The sequence below is a fragment of the Aquarana catesbeiana genome, linkage group LG06, assembly GCF_042186555.1.
Source record: "Aquarana catesbeiana isolate 2022-GZ linkage group LG06, ASM4218655v1, whole genome shotgun sequence".
NCBI classification, from domain to species: Eukaryota; Metazoa; Chordata; class Amphibia; order Anura; family Ranidae; genus Aquarana; species Aquarana catesbeiana.
Window position 1 is genome coordinate 13587382 of NC_133329.1, and position 21707 is coordinate 13609088.

Sequence of the window (21707 nt, forward strand, 5' to 3'; positions counted from 1 at the left end):
TTCAGCATGTCTTATCTGCAGGCTATTGCTCCTCCTCTCCTGCACTGACTCCTGCAGAGTATCACTCCTCCTGTACAAATCTTCTACTGCAAAACTGTTAGATTACCTTTGCTTCACCTCCAATACTACAAACAGGGATCACTTTGAATAACCCCAGCTTGCTGAATGTACTTTAAAGTCTCTTAAATAGTGTTGCTTGAGCAAATCAATAAGCCAGAGGCACACAATACCTCTCCCGGGTGGCTCAAAGAATTTGGTAGCTTCACAGACTTTTGGAAGTTATTACCAAACTGCATTACTAGGTGTTGTGGAAAATTTTATATTAATGTATTGTCATAAGTCTCCCAGTGTGTGTTCAATCACAGCCCGCTCTAATAGCTGACTGGGACAGACCAACTCTGGTTGAGATCCGTTTGGTAGTGAAAAGCTCTTTGGCAATGTAGAGAAATGTTTGTGGAGTGTCCACCAGCTAAGGGCCCCTGTGCGATGCACAGAACGATCGTCTAGTGGGGATGTGTTCGCTCTGCAAAGACATTATCGGTTTAACGAGTGTGCTCTCGTGTTGCCCCTGTGTGCCTGATCAACACATTTGTGGCCCAATGAGTGTACGCCTGCCGATAATCTCTCGTCCACAAAGACAGTAGAATAATCCAGGTATACATTGTTCTCTGGAACAATGTATAATAGGGATTTCTATCAACGGAAATACGGGAGTCTTTTGGGTTCTGGTTGGAGACAGGGTTAATGTTTGAAAGCCATGTGGCTTCTAAAAACATACAGGCACCCTGTCTCTGCTCAGACACACCCATAAGACTCCTTTAGTCATTGTTCATTGGTTGTTGCATTTTCCTGTGTTAAATGCTTATATGGTCATTGATATCCTGTGAGGTCACAATCTTTGTAAGAGGTGTTATTGGCTGTTGGAGGCTGAACCCTCGAGCTCCGAGACCTCCTATTGATATGCTAATAAAGTGGCTCACGCAGACAGCTGAGGGTGGCTGCAGGGTGATTGTGGAACTGGAACGATGAGGTTGTGATTATTTGTCTAGTTGGCTGGATGAGGCACACACCAGAGGATGAGCTACACCAGAGGAGAGACATATGATCTAAAGGTGAGATGGTATTATATCATTAGACGAAATTGTTATTATGATTAGAAACAGGAGATTTGGCTGTGTGCTTTGCGTACAACCAAATTTCGCTGACACTAGGCCAGAGATACTCGGCACCTCTCCCCGTTGGCCTGACGTGGTAATAGGCAGACTACTGATATCAGCCAGTCCATGACTGCAAACACTGCGTTCCCCGGCCACAGCATTCTGCAGTACTCTCTCCAGTTCTCCTCTCCGCTTCTTCCACACTGACCTCCTCCAAAGTACAAGTCCTATGTTCCCCGGTCACAAGCGCTTGACTCTATCCTCAGCAACTTTCCTCTTGCGTCTCTAGCACTGACCTTCTCCAAAGTACAAGTCCAGTGTTCCCCGGTCACAGGCACTCGACTCCATCTCCATGGTGAAGATCTTTATCCTGAAATACATCTCAGTGGCTCCTCCAGCCCTCCTCCGCACTCGGCACATCCCCCACGTGGGGATGCCTGGTACAGCAGCCTAGTTCTCTATTCTATCTTTTCCTGCACTGCCCGAACTCCTCCCTAGCAGCATGTGATCCCAGCTTATACAGGATTCACGCCCCCTGCCAATACCGAAAGGTAATTGGTCAGAGCTCCTCACATGAGCTGCCTGCCACTCAGACTTCAGGTCCAACCTCTGTTCCAGAACCAGCTTCCTGAAAGCAGGGGAGGCGTCTCTGAATCAGAGCACAGGTGACCACACCCACCACTGCACTGAACACTCCTGATCCCAAATCAAAACAAATAGGCCTAGCCTAGAGCACAGACCTGTCTAAATGTACCTTCACCTATATCCTAAACTCAGAAAAATCCTATTCTAGCACCTACCTTCATACCTTCAGGTAGAGGGTGCTATATATATATATATATATATATATATATATATATATATATATATATATATATATATATATATGCCTTTCCCCTAGTAAAAGCACCTTCCACAGTTTAGTAAAACACCAGCTAGGCACATAGTTATCCCTTTGATCACCCCTGATGTTAACCCCTTTCCCAGCCAGTGTCATTCAAACAGTGACAGTACATATTTTTAGCACTGATTACTAAGGATTCAGTGTCCTGACTGTCCACCGCAATATCGCAGTCTCGCTATAAGTCTCTGATCACCTCCATTATTAGTAAAAAAAAATAAATAAAAATATCCCATAGTTGTAGACGTCATAACTTTTGTACAAACCAATCAATATACACTTATTGGGATTTTATTTTACCGAAAATATGTAGCAGAATACATATTGGTCTAAGTTTTTGAAGAAATTATTTTTTTACATTTTTTTTATTGGATGTGTTGTATAGCAGAAAGTAAAAAAAAAAAAAATGTTTTTCAAAATTGTCGGTCGTTTTTTGTTCATTGCCTAATAAAATAAAAACCGCAGAGGTGATCAAATACCACCGAAAGAATGCTCTATTTGTTTGGGAAAAAAGGACACAAATTGCATTTGGGTACAACGTCGCACGGCCGCGCAATTGTCAGTTAAAATAACGCAGTGCCGTAATGCAAAAAATGGCCTGGTCATTAAGAAGGTAAATCTTCCGGAGGTCAAGTGGTTAATGCATATGCTGCAGGGACCGCACTGATTTAGTGAGTTGGCATATTTCTACGGCCATTTTTACCTCTTTATTAGCAACAAAAACTGTCTTCTCCACTGTGTCCATCCCACTGGATATTGCATGAGATAAAATACTGCAAGGTTTTATGAGACAAATACCACGTATTTTGATGAAATACTGCATGCCTTATTTTAGTAGAGGTTTTTTTTGTGAATTGCAAATTAAAAAAAAAAATGCTGAGCTATTTTACCACAAATTTTAAGGAGGAAAATACCGCTTTGTGAATGGAGCCCATTATCTAAAACTAGGACAACCTTGAAGAGTAACTCCACTTTTGTTGGGAAAAAATCATTCCCGTTCTGGGTGATCTCTGTACATTGCAAGGAGTATAACAAACTTATGTTATTCTGGAGAAATAGCTGTTTATTTGTCTGTGTCCATGTGCGAAGTGAATCTGTATGGGAGTGGTTTTATCACTATCAATTAGCTGCTGCACCTGCAGGGCACTAATAAGGAAAGCTGCAGGTTCTGCATCCCTTGTACAAGTGTTTTCCATTAGGAGCATCTCACCAAAAATACATTTTTGTTGTAGGGGATCCCCAAAATCAGACTTGTATCTTAGTGTAGACTTCTGGGAAAATCAGTGAGCCAATCACACAATTTCTGGGGGGGGGTGTTCTGTACACAAATGGTGTACAGAATGCCGCCAGTTAACCATATTGCATTGAATTTTATAGAAATGTACAGATATACAGCTTGTATTTTCTTACCTGTAGACGAATATGGGGAAAATGAAATCTGATGGCTGCACCAGGGACTCGGCTTTCACAATTCTTTCTGCCAACTTAAACCCTTGGCACCAATCAACCTTCATGTTTAAAGGCACCAAATTTGCTGAAAAAAAAATAAAAATGTATATTTTAATAGCGTGTAAGACCTACAAGTGCATCTCAAAAAATTACCTGGGCTTCCATAACACCTCAGCAGTGCCACAGGCTGATCACCTCCATGCCACACTGCATTGATGCTGTAATTCATGCAAAAGGATCCCCGACCAAGTACTAAGTGCACACTATACTGTACATGGACAGACTTTTCACTAAGCCAAATTTATGTATTTAAAATCCTTTTTTTTTTTTTTTTTTTTTTTATTGGTCTTATGTAATATTCTAATTTTCTATGATACTGCATTTTCAGGTGTCACTCCCTGTAAGCCATAATCATCAAAATTAACCACTTAACCACCTCAGTACCGGGCACTTATACACCTTTCTGCCCAGACCAATTTTTAGCTTTCAGCGCTGTCGCACTTTGAATGACAATTGCGCGGTCATGCATCACTGTACCCAAACTAAATTTTTATCATTTTGTTCCCACAAATAGAGCTTTCTTTTGGTGGTATTTGGTCACCTCTATTTTGAAAAAAATAAAAGTTTTGTTTTTTTTCTGTTATAAAATGTTGTAAAAAAGTAAGTTTTCCCTTTCACTGATGGGCACTGATAAGGAGGCACTGATGAGGTGGCACCAATGAGCGGGCACTGATGGGCACTGACGGGCACCAACGATGGGCACTGATATGCGGCACTGATGGGCACTGGTAGGCGGCACTGATGGGTGGCACTGATATGCAGCACTGATGGGCATTGATAGGCGGCACTGATGGGCACTCATGGGTGGCACAGGTGGGCACTGATGAGCACTGATAGGCGACACTGATGGGCACTGAAAGGCTGCAAAGATGGATAATTATAGGTGGCACTACTGTGCATTGATGGGCACTGATAGGCGGCACTGCTGGGCACTGATGGGCATTGATACGTGGCACAGATGTGAGGCACTGATGGGCATCCCTGCATTGTGAGTGGGCACTGATTGGCAGCTGCCTGGGCACAGATTTGCATTTCCCTGGGGGTCTAGGGGGGTCATATCTGGTGGTCCAGTGTGGATGGCCATCCTGGTGGTCCTGGGCAGCATGATGGTGGTCCTGCGCAGGATCCAAGGGGGGGCTGTGCTAATAAACAATCAGCACAGACCCCCCTGTCAGGAGAGCAGCTGATTGGCTCTCCTTTACTCGCGTCTGTCAGACGCGAGTGAGGAAAAGCCGATTACCGGCTCTTCCTGTCTACATTGTGATCAACGTGATTGGACACGGCTGATCACGTGGTAAAGAGTCAGACTGACACACCGCAACAACGATCGTCACGCGCCCCCCCCAGGGCGCGCAGCAGCTTAATATCCTTAGGATGTCATATGATGCCCAGTCAGGTTATTGAAACCACTTTGCCGATGTCATTCTGCTATATGGCAGGCGGCAAGTGGTTAAGGACCGAGCCTCTTTCTGAGATTTGTTGTTTACAAGTTAAAAACAGGTTTTTTTGCTAGAAAATTACTTAGAACCCCCAAACATTATACATTTTTTTCTAACACCCTAGAGAATAACATGGCGGTCATTGCAATACTTTATGTCACACCGTATTTGCGCAGTGGTCTTACAAGCGCACTTTTTTTGCAAAAATACACTTTTTTGAATTAAAAAAATAAGACAACAGTAAAGTTAGCCCAATTTTTTTTATATTGTGAAATATAATGTTACGCCGAGTAAATTTATGCCCAACATGTCATGCTTCAGAATTGCACCCACTCGTGGAATGGCGACAAACTTTTACCCTTAAAAATCTCCATAGGCGACGTTTAAAAAATTCTACAAGTTGCATGTTTTTAGTTAAAGAGGACGTCTAGGGCTAGAATTATTGCTCTTGCTCTACCGAATGCGGTGATACCTCACAAGTGTGGTTTAAACACCGTTTTCATATGTGGGCGCTTCTCACGTATGTGTTCGGCTCTGCACGCGAGCTCCCCAGGATGGGGCGCGTTTACATTTTTTTTTATATTGATTTTACCTTTTATTTTTTATTTTTACACTGTTTTTTAAAAAATAAAAATTGTCACTTTTATTCCTATTACAAGGAATGTAAACATCCCTTGTAATAGAAAAAAGCATGACAGGTCCTCTTAAATATGAGATCTGAGGTTAAAAAGACCTCACATCTCATATTTACACTAAAATTCAATAAAAAAAATGTCATTTAAAAAAATTATTTAAAAAAAATGGCCCTTTAAGAGTTGTGGGCGGAAGTGACGTTTTGACGTTGCTTCCGCCCAGCAATTGTATGGAGATGGGTGGGAGTCATCTTCCCCTCACTCATCTCTATGCCCAGCTCCTGACAGGACACGATCGCCTCCGCCGCTGCCGGCGGCTCTGGTAAGCGGCGGAGGGCACCGGATCGCGGCTGGAGGGGGGGTGGGACCCTCTCCCGCCACCGATAAAAGTGATCTCGCGGCGAATCCGCCACAGAGACCACTTTTACCTTGTAGCGGACCGCCCGCTGAAGACGAGGATACCGGGGTTATGGCAGCTAGCTGCTGCCATAACAACGATATCCTCCTTCAAACAGCCGCCGTACAATGACCGCGGGTGGTCCGTAAGTGGTTAAAAGAAAGAAATGTATCACTCTTTGTGTAACACATCTATATAAAATATATGTTTCACTTTTTGAACTGAATTACTGAAATAAATTAACTTTTTGATGATATTCAAATTTTTTAGATGCACCTGTTTATACTGTACCTGGATGTAGCTAAATATACTGATATGAATTGGTAAAGAAAAGTTAAATATATTGATTTGATATACAGGACACCTAAGGGGTGGCTTTACTGTCTGGCATATGGAATTTAAACATATAACATACTATTTGGGTAAAACTACTATCACCGTATTACTACGGATGAGGGTTGGGTTTGATTTCGGGAGAATTTTTGAAGTTCATCAATTGCAAACATTTGGAGGTTCACCACCAAAAGTTAAGAACAAACTATAATATAGTACATGGCCTTTTCCTTGGTCAGATGAGTCGCAGGAGCCAATAATTTGAAGGAATGGATAACCCCGCCTCCTTTCTATAAAAGGGTGGTCTTACAGAAGCCACACTCTCAGCATGTGTTGGAGCTTCTTTATTAACCACTTGCCGACCAGCGCACGACGATGTACGTCGGCACAATGACACGGCTGCGCATATGGGCGTACAGGTACGTCCCCTTTAAATCGTGGCTTAGTGGGCGCACGCTCGCCGCATGCTCCATGACCGTGCCCGCAGGACCCACGGAGCTACAGAACGGGGAGCTGCCTATGTAAACAAGGCATTTCCCTGTTCTGCCTAGTGACAGGACAGGGAGCTACTGCTCCCTGTCATCGGGAGCAGTGATCACTGTCATGTCACAGTAAGCCCCACCCCCACAGAGGTAGATTCACTCCCTAGGACACACTTAACCCCTTCATCGCCCACTAGTGATTAACCTCTTCCCTGCCAGTGTCATTTACATAGTAATCAGTGGCTATTTGTAGCACTGATCGCTGTATAAATGACAATGGTATCAAAATAGTGTCAAAAGTGTCTGATATGTCACAGTCACGATAAAAATCGCAGATCACCGCCATTATTAATGAAAAAAATATATATTAAAAAAATGCCATAAAACTATTTTGTAGAAGCTATAACTTTTGCACAAACCAATCAATATACGCTTATTGAGATTTTTTTTACCAAAAATATGTAGAAGAATACATATCGGCCTAAACTGAGGAAACCATTTTTTTTAAATATATTTTTTGGGGATATTTATTATAGTAAAAAGTAAAAAATATTGCCTTTTTTTTCAAAATTGTCTCTCTTTTTTTGTTTATAGCACAAAAAATAAAAACTGCAGAGGAGATCAAATACCACCAAAAGAAAGCTCTATTTGTGGGAAAAAAAGGACGTCAATTTTGTTTGGGTGCCACGTCGCACGGCCGCGCAATTGTCAGGTAAAGCGATGCAGTGCCGAATCGCAAAAAGTGTTCTGGTCAGGAAGGGGGTAAATCCTTCTGGGGCTGAAGTGGTTAAATGTTTTTTATTTTTTTTTTATTTTAGCATTGGTAGATGTCCTTCATAGCAATGCCTGGCTTCCTATACCTTTTGTTTGACAATATCTTGCTTAGTAGCCCTACAAATGACCAGACTTGAATAACAAGATTCCTCCTCCATAGACTTTATTGGGTTTGCTACAAAGTCTGTAAATTTCAAGCAGGAATAAGAATGTGAAAGCCTGTGAATCAAACTCGGGCAGATTCTCTCAACATTACAACCATAGGCGTGCCCAGGGTGTGTGCCTGGGTACACCCTAATCACCCCGTGCGGCGCAGATTCCCCCTGCTGATATTTCACCAATGTCCCCACAATGGGGCTCCTAAAAAATTGTTTTAAATAATATTTAAAAAAAAATTGTAAAATAGATAATACAAAAAAAACTAATAACAAAAACAAAAAACTACTGACACCGTCTACTGCCCAGCTGACACCAACCTCTGCCCTACTGACAAGTCCACAAGTCCACTGCTCTACTGTTTTTTACGTTTATTTATGAGTGTGTGTGTGTGTGTATATATATATATATATATATATATATATATATATATATATATATATATATATATATATATACACATACAGTATATATACATATATATATATATATATATATATATATATATATATATATATATATATATACACAGTATATATATATTTATTACACATGCATACATATATACATACATAAACACACACGCACGCATATTTGAGCTTTGGGGTGTACACCCTAATGCAATAGGCTGCGCACACCTGTGATTACAACTATAGTGTATTCATATTTATTTATTATGTTCATCGATTCCATCTAGTTACCATATTGCGGTATTCCCTTAATTCACACTATTTTTATGATTGAAGAACATCCAACCTGGAGAAGAAATAGTCAAGTAACATTGAATTTTGCCCCCATTCATGTAGAATGAATGTACACGCAGTCTTTCAGGATGAATAGCTCTGCAAATTGTTTTTAGAAATACACCCCCTATGTGTCACACTTACCGAGCTGGGCAAATATCTCTCCTTTCTCATGGCTGCGCATAACGGCACACCCGCGATTGTCCACCAGGATGATGTTTTCCGTCAGCTGGTAGGTCAACCGGTCCATGGTGTTTCCCCCGTACGATCCTGACGCTTTCGTATAGTTGTTGTAGGCTGAGTTATCCCAGACAATCTTACAGGTGTTAATGAACGAGGACAGGCCATGCCCGGTGTATCCAAAGACCTGTAACAGGAGCCTCTGGAAGCCCTGGTTACCCCGTTTACAGTTATGGAAGCTGAAGTTTTGGACAAACTGCCTGGGATTAGTCGGTGAGATTGAGACCCGGGGCTTTGGCTTCGATAATGGTGCCTGGATTTTGTCTATATTTCCAGACATGACACGGGAAGGAAAATGCCTCCTTCTAACCCTGACTACACTAAAATCACTGAATACTCGTCTCTGCCCTGATCATATATCTAAAGTATTCCTAGAGTAGCAATTTCCTTGTATGAACCCCCGCCCTGGTCAATGTGCAAGATTTACTGCAAGAAATTTGTTTCACTCTCTATATCCTTATTGCCTCCTATCAGTTGCTACATAAAAGACTCTCTTCATGGTTCCATCACTAATTGGGTTGCTCAGATCATGCCTGGGGGCAGAACTATTTTTAGCGCCGCTTTACCGTTGTTTTAGCGGCGCTATTCAGCCACTAGCGGAGCGGTTTTAACCCCCGCTAGCGGCCGAAAAAGGGTTAAAACCGTTAGCAAAACGCCGCTGCAGCAACGCTATGCCAGCTGGATAGACAAGCTGCTCTATTGATTTCAATGGGCAGGAGCGGTGAAGGAGCCGTATACACACCACTCATTTACCTCTGCTAGCAGGACTTTTTTTACCATCCTGCTAGCGCACCACTCCAGTGTGAAAGCCCTCGGGGCTGTTTCAGGGTGCTTTGCAGGCGCTATTTTCAGCGCTGTAGTGGCAGCAAAGCGCCCCAGTGTGAAAGGGGTCTTATCAACAAAGCCTGGGGAATGCCCAGGAAAAAGCCCAAGCTCGCAGACAGCCCAATGAACCTGTCTAACAGTATGCGTTAAAAACAGGGGTTTAGTCCGCACGCATTTGCAAACACATGCATAAGCCACAGAGCCTCGTCACGACACCCTGGTATCTGTGGTCCTAACACTAAAATATGAGTGTTCCCACAGTGGAGGCACATGCATTCTGATGGATAAATGAGAGCAGGTAGACTGAAGGGGAGCCCACCCCTCCTTAAAGGTACAGGAGCACACCAAACACCCATCAAGTAGCACAAATGGCTGCAAAGGTGTTGGTGCATTGCTGGACCAATACAAACACCAACGTGATAACGAAAAAACTTGCCACCGCCCTCATCTATTGCTGGCTATCACAGTAAGTGGCATTGGAATGCTAAAACAGGTAACAACAAGGCCCGGGGAATGCCCAGGAAAAAAACCAAGCCTACTTAAAAACAAGCTCGCAGACCACCAAATTAACCTGTCTAAAGCCTGTACACATGAAGGGAATGTCTGATAGAAAAAGTCGACGGAATCTTTTCATCGTATATTCCGATCATGTGTATGTCTCATCGGACTTTTTTTTTTGAAAATTCTGACAGACCTAGAAATAGAACATGTTCTAAATATTTCCGACGGAACCAATTCCTATCGGGAAAACCACTCGTCTGTATGCTGTTCCAACGGACCAAAAACTACGCATTCTCTGAAGCAAGTACGAGACGGAATCTATTGGCTACTGACTAATGAACTTCCTCTTTCTAGTCCCGTCGTACGTGTTGTACATCACCGCGTTCTGGACGGTCTGACTTTGGTCGGACTTTGGTTTGACCGTGTGTAGGCAAGACTGCTTGAATGGAATTCTGTCAGAGTTCTGTCGGAGAAACCTTCGGAGTTTTTTCTGACGGCAAAACCGGTTGTGTGTACAGGGCATAACAGTGCGTTAAAAACAGAGGTTTAGTCCGCGCGCATTTTACCAGGGTGCCGTGACGTGGCTCTGTGGCTTACACATGCATTTGCAGATGCGTGTGGACTAAACCCCTGTTTTTAATGCATACTGTTAGACAGGTTCATTCGGTTGTCTGAGGGGAGGTTGGTAAGTAGGCTTGGGTTTTTTCCTGGGCATTTACCAGGCTTTGTTGTTTGTTGTTACCTGTTGTAGCCTTCCAATCCCCTGCTTTCATCAGCATGGAAAATTCTGGGAAATACCATTTGCTCATTAGATAAACATATGTGATATTGTGTATGCCAAGTGATGGCTAGGTGCAGCGTTGTGTGTCGGCAGTAATGACACTGAGGCCCAGTATGCAGTAAATATAGTACTACAGAACTTGCAGAACAATCAACAGTCAACAACCCGGAGGGGAGAACGCCTGTCCGGGAACTCACAGCCAATGCAGCAGAGGAGAGCAGTAGTAGGCCCAAGCTGAAGACAGTGTCTGGTGAGGGAGGTAGAGTGTGAGGTAGAGTGTGGCGTGGCCGGTCCAACACAAGAGGGAGCTTGTGAAAGTGTAGGCCCTACGCTTTCCCTATTCCTCTGGAACCTCTCTCTACCCACTTGTGTTTTCCCTGACAGACGGGGTATTTCTCCTTGCACTAGCCACGTTGCAAATGTATGCTATTTTCAAAATTGCCGTTCTATTTTTGTTTATAGCGCAAAAAATAAAAACCCCAGAGGTGATCAAATACCACCAAAAGAAAGCTCTATTTGTGGGGAAAAGAGGATGTCAATTTTGTTTGGTTACAGCGTCGCACGACCACGCAATTGTCAGTTAAAGCAACACAGTGCGGAATTGCAAAAAGTGCTCTGGTCTTTGGGCAGCAAAATGGTCCGGGGCTGAAGTGGTTAAAAAGCCTATGCTTGACCCAAGATGGCCACCAGAGTCACCTGGATGCAGTGTAGCCAACCAGAAAGCTGCTCCAGGGGACCAAAGAAATCATAGAGAAACCAAGTTTCACTTGACTTCTTCGCCAGCTGCTGCGGCGCTCTGGACAAGTGCCACCTACAGGGGAGAAAGCAGACTGCACCTGCCTACACATTGGTGGCCGGAATGATATACATTTTAATGGTCTATTGAACAATTTTTAGATGCATATAAATAAAAGCTTAAGAAAAATTTAATGATAATGGATGCCTTTTTCATACAAGGCACCCTAAAAGCTCCATGTACTTTTGTTTAATAACCTTTGTACTGTGAGGGATGATGGTGCCGACGGGCACAACTTCAGCAAACTGCACTGGTATTCTGAAAAGTAGGGATGGGAGAAATTCAGAGGTTTCAGTACATTGATAGTTTGGCAGAACTGAGATCATTGAGAAGATGATTCGTCAAACATGGTCAATTGCATTGAAATCAATAGGAAAGGAAACATTGGTGGCTTTTGGAGTTTTTTTTTTAACAAGTTCTGGACCGCCCACTGCATATATACTGTGGCAGGGAGGCTCAGCTGTGCAAAATCACTTACAGGTACGTGATTTTGTGCACGAGATCCAGGGGGGTGCGCGTGCACCGCCGGAGCACCGCTCCCGTTGTGATTGGACACAGCGGGAGCCAATCAGCGGGTCCAGCCGCCGTGACCCACTGATTGTTCTGTGGCAAGACGGAGCAACGGGGTGCCAATGTAAACAAGGCAAACCACTAGACATGTGCACTGCCAAAAAATTTGTTTGTTTTCGTTTCGTTCATTTTTTTTTTTTTTTCGTTTTTCGGGTCATTCCTTATGATCGCAATTAGTAAATTCATACATTCACACATTCACACATTCGTACATTTGTAAATACGTAAATTCGTACATTCGTACATTCACACATTCGTACATTTTTAAATACGTGAATTTGTAAATTTGTACATTCGTAAATTAGAAAATTTGTACATTCGTACATTTGTTAATATGTAAATTTGTAAATTCGTACGTTTGTACATTTGTAGATTAGAAAATTTGTTCATTCCTACATTTGTAAATACATACATTTGTAAATTCGTACATTCGTACATTTAAAAATTCAGAAATGTGGGAATTCAAAATTTGAAAATCCGAAAACCCGAAAACTGCGAAATATGAACTAGTAACTATTAAATCATAGGTATTATAATTTCCTTTCAAATTTGGCTGTTAGTGAACGTAACAAATACAAATTTATCCGAAGTTATGAATTATCCGAAATAACGAATGCATCTAAACAAATGGAACGGACAAATTAATAATAAATAATAATAATAAAACGTTTTTACTATTATTATTGTTATTTATTATTATTAATTCATTACGTTTCATTCGTTTGGATGCGGCATTCATTATTTCCGAAATTTTGTAACTTCGGATAAATTTGTATTTGTTATGTTCACTGACAGCCAAATTTGAAAGGAAATTCCAATACCTATAAATTAATAGTTAGTAATAGTTAAGTTATTATTAGTTAATTTTCTTTCAGATTTTCGAAATTCCGAACTTACTAATTTACTAATTTATGAATTTACGAATGTAAGAATTTATAAATTTACAAATGTACAAATTTACAAATGTACTAATGTGTGAATTTACGAATGTACGAATTTATAAATTTACAAATGTACAATTTTTACGAATGTACGAATTGACAAATGTACTAATGTACAAATTTACAAATGTACGAATTTATGAATTTACTAATGTATGAGTTTATGAATTTATTAATGTACGAATTTATGAATGTACAAATGTACGAATCTATGAATGTATCAATGTACAAATTTATGAATGTACGAATGTACGAATTTATGAATTTACGAATTTATGAATGTACGAATCTATGAATGTACAAATGTACGAATTTATGAATGTACGAATCTATGAATGTGCGAATGTACGAATTTATGAATGTACGAATCTATGAATGTGCGAATGTACGAATTTATGAATGTACGAATCTATGAATGAACAAATGTACGAATTTATGAATGTACAAATGTACAAATCTATGAATGTATGAATGTACGAATTTATGAATGTACGAATCTATGAATGAACGAATGTACGAATTTATGAATGTACAAATGTACAAATCTATGAATGTACGAATGTACGAATTTATGAATGTACGAATCTATGAATGAACAAATGTACGAATTTATGAATGTACAAATGTACAAATCTATGAATGTATGAATGTACGAATGTATGAATGTACGAATTTATGAATGTACAAATCTATGAAAGTATGAATGTACGAATTTATGAATTTACGAATTTATGAATGTACGAATCTATGAATGTACGAATTTATGAATGTACGAATCTATGAATGTACAAATGTACGAATTTATGAATGTACGAATCTATGAATGTGCGAATGTACGAATTTATGAATGTACGAATCTATGAATGAACGAATGTACGAATTTATGAATGTACAAATGTACAAATCTATGAATGTATGAATGTACGAATTTATGAATGTACGAATCTATGAATGAACGAATGTACGAATTTATGAATGTACAAATGTACAAATCTATGAATGTACGAATGTACGAATTTATGAATGTACGAATCTATGAATGAACAAATGTACGAATTTATGAATGTACAAATGTACAAATCTATGAATGTACGAATGTACGAATGTATGAATGTACGAATTTATGAATGTACAAATCTATGAAAGTATGAATGTACGAATTTATGAATGTACGAATTTATGAATGTATGAATTTACCAATGTGCAAATGTACGAATGTACAAATGTACAAATTTATTAATTTACAAATTTATGAATTTACGAACGTACGAATTTATGAATATCGAATTTATGAATGTACGAATCTATGAATGTACGAATGTACGAATTTATGAATGTATGAATGTACGAATTTATGAATGTACAAATGTACAAATCTATGAATGTATGAATGTACGAATTTATGAATGTACGAATTTATGAATGTATGAATTTACCAATGTGCAAATGTACGAATGTACAAATGTACAAATTTATTAATTTACAAATTTATGAATTTACGAACGTACGAATTTATGAATATCGAATTTATGAATGTACGAATCTATGAATGTACGAATGTACGAATTTATGAATGTATGAATGTACGAATTTATGAATGTACAAATGTACAAATCTATGAATGTATGAATGTACGAATTTATGAATGTACGAATTTATGAATGTACGAATGTGCGAATGTAGGAATTTATGAATGTGCGAATGTGCGAATGTACGAATTTACGGATGTACGAATTTATGAATGTGCGAATTTACAATTTTTCACGACAAGTAAAAATAAGAATTAATGAACATCTTACAAATATCAAAAATGGTTACCCTAACCATAGTGTCTCCAGACACTTCAAACTCTGTCATAACAGTGAGCCTTTACTGTGTACGTTCTATGGTATTGATAAAATCTCAAAAAACTGGAGGGGTACCCATATGAAAAGGGCTGTATCTCAAAATGAAACATATTGGCTCTATAAATTACAGACCATGCAACCACATGGAATGAATATAGATCTAGATTTAAACTGCTTTTTGACTAACGACTAGCCCCAAGGACACGTACTAATGGTATTCATACCACAGATATTAATCACTTTTTTTTGTGGCCAATTGTTATATTTCTATCTGGTAACTACACTAATTTAATTGTATGACCTAATAATCTAGTTTATATACAAAACATTACAACTTTTGATATGGAGCCAAGGATGTTTCTTCTTTTTTAACAAATTTTCCTTTTTTCCTTTTTCTAATTTTTATTTCTATTTCAATTTAAATGTAAGAGACTACTGTACCTTGCTATAACCATTTAGTAATGTATATCCATCATGGTAATGTAAACCGAGACTGTGGCTGCACGGTACTACAGGGTCCAATTACCCATCATTTCAATTAAGATTACCCATATCTCTATATATTTTTACTTATATTTTTATATTTTTTTAATATTTTTTATTATATCTTTATTATATTTTTATTGATTTAATAATCCTTTTTCTGAGTATTGAATTCTCAATCATTATCCGCAATAAGGATAATTCTTGTCACTATTTGGATTAACCACTAGGGGGAACAGCATTTAACAAAGGGACGTATTGCCAGTTTTTACTAGCGAAGAAATTCTTCCAGTTGTAGCGACTATTAGATCCACCTGGTTATGAGCCACCAGGGGAAGCAAACTTTTTTATCTATTACCATTCAATTTACCAACTTTATTGATGCGAACTGAACTCTTCCTGTTACGTCTGTTTTACCTGCCCTTTTTCCTTTATAAACCTGTAACACAGTGACCAACGTACGCTTCCCTGAGGACGTTCAAAACGAAATGTACGTCAGAGCGGTACGTGGTCACGCGATCTTTACCTATGTCCGGTCATCTGGTTGTCTCTCATGCCAGGTGGAACGCACGCCGTCTTTTGATGTGGTGCGACAGATCTCTGATACCAATCTTACCCTGACAAACAAGCAGCCCCGGTGCCGGGTAGGCACCCACAAATGTAAGCGGCCATTTGGCTTTTTAAAATTATCTTAGCATTTTAATAAAAGGTTTTACACTATGGAGACTTTGTTTCCCATATATCCCTTGCTTGAACGATTGGGATCGGAGGGGTTCATGCCTAATCACCATCCAGCTATCCAGCCATCCATGTGAGCAGGCACAATCCTGCAAAAGCGCTAGTTACTCTCTTTTTAAAAAAAGGGGTCATTGGTATCTGGTAAGCAGATATCCATTTCTACAAGGTGTATTTTCTTCTGTCTTTTGGTGAAGGAATTTTTATATCTATCAACAGCAAGGAACTGGCACATCTTGGAAGATTCACTTTATTTTAGAATTTATTTTTCACTGTTAACTATCACTAGTACACTATTGCATTGTTACCATTGTGTTGGTTTCTGTGTATTATGGGTTAATCCCACTGTTATTATTTATATAAATCTATGTTCCTTTTTCCTCAGTACACAAGGTACACATTAAACACAATTTACATTTGTTGCACTTCAATAATGTATTTTTAATATATTTGAATAATCATTAGCGCCCCCTATCTATATATATATATTTACCATCTGATCATTTATGTTCAAACTGGGGAGCAGCTTGGGTTATGTGTATTTATTCAATTTTTTTATTTTTTATTTGGAGTTTTTCACCACCTAAACACATTCATATTTTCACAATTTTTTTATTCACATTTTTAACTATTGTCACCATTGGCGCGGAGTTAGCTTTTTCTACTAGTGTACAGTTATACCTTGAATTGCGAGTAACGCGGTTAACGAGCGTTTCGCAATACGAGCTATTATTTTTTTTTTAAACCTGACTCGGTTTGCGAGCGGTGTCTCGCAAAAGGAGCAGGATTCAAGCCTCTGCAGTGTGCAGTACCGCATTTGGCTAGAGGTGCGGGGGCACCAGTGACACTCAGAGCCGTTTTGAGCCGCTTGAAGCTGCTTAGATGCACTCGAAAACACTTGGGAATACTGAATAGTGTTTCCGAGCCTTTCCGAGGGTTTCCGAGTGCATCTGAGTGGTCTCCGAGTATTTTCGAATCTCTCCAGCACCCCCCCACCTCTGGCCACATGCGGTATTGCATACAGTAGAAGTCCATGTGGAACGAATTATCTTCATTTCATTTTACTTCTATGGGGAAACTCACTTTGATATGCGAGCGCTTTGGATTACAAACATTCTCCTGGAACGGATTAAGCTCGTACTCCAAGGTTCCACTGTATATAGGATGTAAACTCAGATTTTATTAAACCATGTCCCTTTAAGCCCCTTACACTTTTGGCACAATCTGACCACACCCACCACATGGCATTCCGCTCTTCTGGGGTTCCCCATATCTTTAACAATCCTAGCAATGCCCTATGTTCTACAATTTGATCTGCATGCACCTATCAAGGTTTTAGAAGAAATAAAACTCTAATGCCGCATACATACGAGCGGATTTCTCATCGGAAAAAGATATGACGGCTTTTCCGATGGGATTCCGCTCAAGTCTGCCTTGCATACACACGGTCACGCAAAAGTTCGCTGAACTTTCGACCGTCAAGAACGTGGTGACGTACAACACTACGACGAGCTGAGAAAATGAAGTTCAATGCTTCCGAGCATGCGTGGAATTGTTTCCGAGCATGCGTAGGAATTTTGCGCATCAAAACTGCCACAGACGATCACATTTTTGGATAGGAACTTTTTCCAACCGAAAAATTAAGAACATGCTCTCAATCTTTTGCTGGCTGGAATTCGGGCAGCAAAAGTCTGATGGAGCATACACACGGTCGCATTTTCCAACGAAAAACTTTCATCGATCTTTTGCGGGCCTAAATTCCGATCGTGTGTACGCGGCATTACAGATAACATTGTTTTATTTTTGTTCCACATCATTTCACCATTATACACGGCTTTAAATGTATACTAAATATTTTTATTTCATATTTGCATCTACAGTAAATTGTGAGCATAAGTTAAAGTTGAAGAAACAAATTAATTTGCGGCACAGTGGTGTAGTGGGTAGCACTCTCACCTAGCAGTAAAAAGGGTCGCTGGTTTGAATCCCAACCACGACACTACCTGCCTGGAGTTTGCATGTTCTCCCTGTGCCTGCGTGGGTTTCCTCCGGGTACTTCGGTTTCCTCCCACACTCCAAAGACATGCTGGTAGGTTAATTGGCTTCTGTCCAAAAATTAGCCCTAGTATATGAATGTGAGTTGGGGACCTTGGATTGTGGGCTCCTTGAGGGTAGGGATTGATGTGAGTGTGTACTCACTCAGGTTGAACTGGATGGACTGGTGTCCTTACTAACTATGTAACTATGTAATTCAACACTGGGTTCATTATCATGTTGTTAAATGTATTTTTTAAAATTTAAACAAGTGTAAGTACCTGCATTTCACTTGAAATCAGCCTCTTGGAAGTCCTGTACAGAAACACTCAGACTAGGAGAGGAAGGGGCAGGATTTAAACCCAATCAAGGGTGTTGGATACAAATATGTTCACTAGGAGCATACTGATAGCAGGAGAGATTAGAGAGTGAGCAGAGAGATGACTTCATCAGTCTGCTCCTGCTCTTTCACTGTCCCATCAGCAAGCTGCAGGGGGGTTGGCTTTTTTGCCCTGGGCTCTAGATGACCTTGTCCCGGTGCTGGTGACAATCATTAAAAAGTCATCCTTGATCCCAAGTCACCGACTTTGCCAAGGCTGAGATGATGTCATCAGTCTGCTGCAGGCAGGGGGAAGAATTTCCTCAGTCTCCCCTCCCTCAGTGATCAGACTGGAGCATTGTAACTTTGTGGCAATTCAGAGGCTGCATCAGGGGCTGATCTGTTAGATATTTGTGAACACAGCCTCCAATTGCACAAACACCAGGATTTGCACAATTGTGTCATCTCTGAGCCAGCATCCAGTGACCCTGGTTGATGCTTGAACAAAGATGAGCTCGTCCTTCCGGAGAAAAAAAAGCAGGCAGGCAATATCGGGGGGGGGGGGGTCCTGTAATCTCTGTGAGAGGTAATACATACCTGGAATGTTACACTGAAGGTTGGGACCCTTTCAGAAGTGAGTACAAGCACAGATATGGTTATTTTTCTGTCCAGATTTATAATAGAGCAAAATAATAATATTATGTATCACTTCAATGTTTTTATTTATTACTTTTAACCACTTCAGCTCCGGAAGGATTTACCCCCCCTCCTGACCAGGCCATTTTTCTGCGATTCGGCACTGCAACGTTTTAACTGACAATTGCGCGGTCGTGCGATGTTGTACCCAAATAAAATTTATGTCATTTTTTTCCTACAAATAGAGATTTCTTTTGGTGGTATTTGATCACCTCTGCAGTTTTTTTTTTATTAGGCTATGAACAAAAAACGACCGACAATTTTGAAAAAAAAAATACAATATATTTTTACCTTTCTGCTATAAAACGTATCCGAAAAAAATTAAAACATGTAATTTCTTCATAAATCTAGGCCAATATGTATTCTGTTAAATATTTTTGGTAAAAAAAAAAAATAATCCAATAAGCGTATATTGACGCAAAAGTTATAGTGTCTGCAAACTATATAAATATACTGGAATTTTTATTTATTTATTTTACTAATAATGGTGGTGATCAGTGACTTAATATTGCGGCGGACAAATCGGACACTAACTGACACTTTGTGGGAACCAGTGACACTATTACAGTGATCGGTGCTAAAAATATTAACTGTCACAGTACTAATGACACTGGCTGGGAAGGTGTTAACATTTGGGGCCATCAAAGGGTTAAATGTGTGCCTAGCCAGTGTTTGTGTGAGTGCAGTGTGTTGCTTTTACTAAGAGATGTGCTGGATTGTAATCCCTTTGCAGATAAAGAAAATCCATTACTAGATTACATTTCTACATCTAGAATGCAGGGGGTAGACATTTGCACTGCAAAAAAATTTGTACGTTTTCGTTTCTTTTTTTTGTTTTGTTTTTCGGATCATTCGTTATGATCGCAATTAGTAAATTCCTACATTAGTAAATTCGTACATTCGCACATTCGTACATTCGTAAATTCGTACATTCATACATTAGAAAATTCGGAAATTTGGAAATTGGAAATTCGAAAAAACGAAAACCCGAAAATTAGAAAATCTGAAATGGTAACTAACTATTAAATTATAGGTATTGTAATTTCCTTTAAAATTTGGCTTCGTATATTCGTAAATTCATAGATTTGTACATTCGTAAATTCGTACAATTGTACATTTGTACATTCAGAAATTTGTAAATTCATACATTTGTAAATTCGTACATCGTAAATTCGGAAAGTCGTACATTTGTACATTTGGAAACTCATACATTCGGAAATTCGTACATTCGAACATTTGGAAATTCGTACATTCGGAAATTTTCACATTGGAACATTTGGAAATTTGTACATTCGGAAATTTGTACATTCGTACATTCGTACATTAGATAATTCAGGAATTTGGAAATTGGAAATTCGAAAAACCGAAAACCCGAAAATTAGAAAATGTGAAATAGTAACTCTAACTATTAAATAATAGATATTGTAATTTCCTTTCAAATTTGGCTTCGTACATTCGTAAATGCGTAGATTCGTACATTTGTACATTCATATAATTCAGAAATTGTAAATTCTTAAATTCGTACATTCGTAAATTCATACATTTGTACATTCGTAAATTCAGAAATTTGTAAATTCTTAAATTCGTACATTCGTAAATTCACACATTTGAACATTCGTAAATTCAGAAATTTGTAAATTCGTACATTCATAAATTCGTAAATTCGTACATTTGTAAATTTGTACATTTGTAAATTCGTACATTTGTAAATTCGTAAATTCGCACATTAGAAAATTTGGAAATTTGGAAATTGGAAATTCGAAAAACCGAAAACCCAAAAATTAGAAAATCTGCAATAGTAACTATTTCTTAAATTATAGCTATTGTAATTTCTTTCAAATTTGGCTGTTAGTGAACGTAACAAATACAAATTTATCCAAAGTTAGGAATTATCCGAAATAACGAATGCCGCATCTAAACAAATGGAACAGCACAAATTAATAATAAATAATAAAAAAAAATTGTTATTATTATTATTATTTATTATTATTAATTAATTACGTTCCATTCGTTTGGATAGGGCATTCGTTATTTTGGGTAATTTGTAACTTTGGATAAATTTGTATTCGTTACGTTCACTAACAGCCAAATTTGAAAGGAAATTACAAAACCTATAATTTAATAGTTAGTAATAGTTAAGTTATTATTAGTTAATTATTATTTCAGATTTCCGAATTTACAAATTTACAAATCTATGGATTTACTAATTTACTAATTTACGAATGTACGAATTTACAAATATTTGAATATTCAAATTTACGAATGTACGAATTTACAAATATTCGAATATTCAAATTTACGAATATTATGAAATTTTTTTTCGTTAATTCGGATATTTCCGAATTAAGGAATTTGTCGAAATTCGTTAAAAAACAACGAAACAAATTGCACATGTCTAGCAGGGGGAATTGGTCAA

The 21707-nt window shown here is 39.0% G+C and overlaps 1 protein-coding gene across 2 annotated transcripts in view; it reads right to left on the reverse strand.

The window, feature by feature from the left end:
- The window catches only part of LOC141147503 (uncharacterized), a 72241-nt gene extending 63122 nt beyond the window's left edge, over positions 1-9119 (reverse strand). Inside the window, exons 1-2 of one of the 2 annotated variants that reach the window (XM_073634736.1) lie at positions 8668-8795; positions 3469-3592 (exon numbers count right to left, since the gene is read on the reverse strand). Coding sequence is in view for 1 of the 2 variants with exons in the window: in XM_073634735.1 (XP_073490836.1) it covers positions 8668-9043 (376 nt within the window). In the remaining variant the exon portion in view is untranslated. Of the gene's footprint in view, positions 1-3468; positions 3593-8667 lie in introns of both variants that reach the window. The other variant, XM_073634735.1, reaches the window with a different exon arrangement.
- Between the last annotated feature and the right edge of the window lie 12588 nt (positions 9120-21707).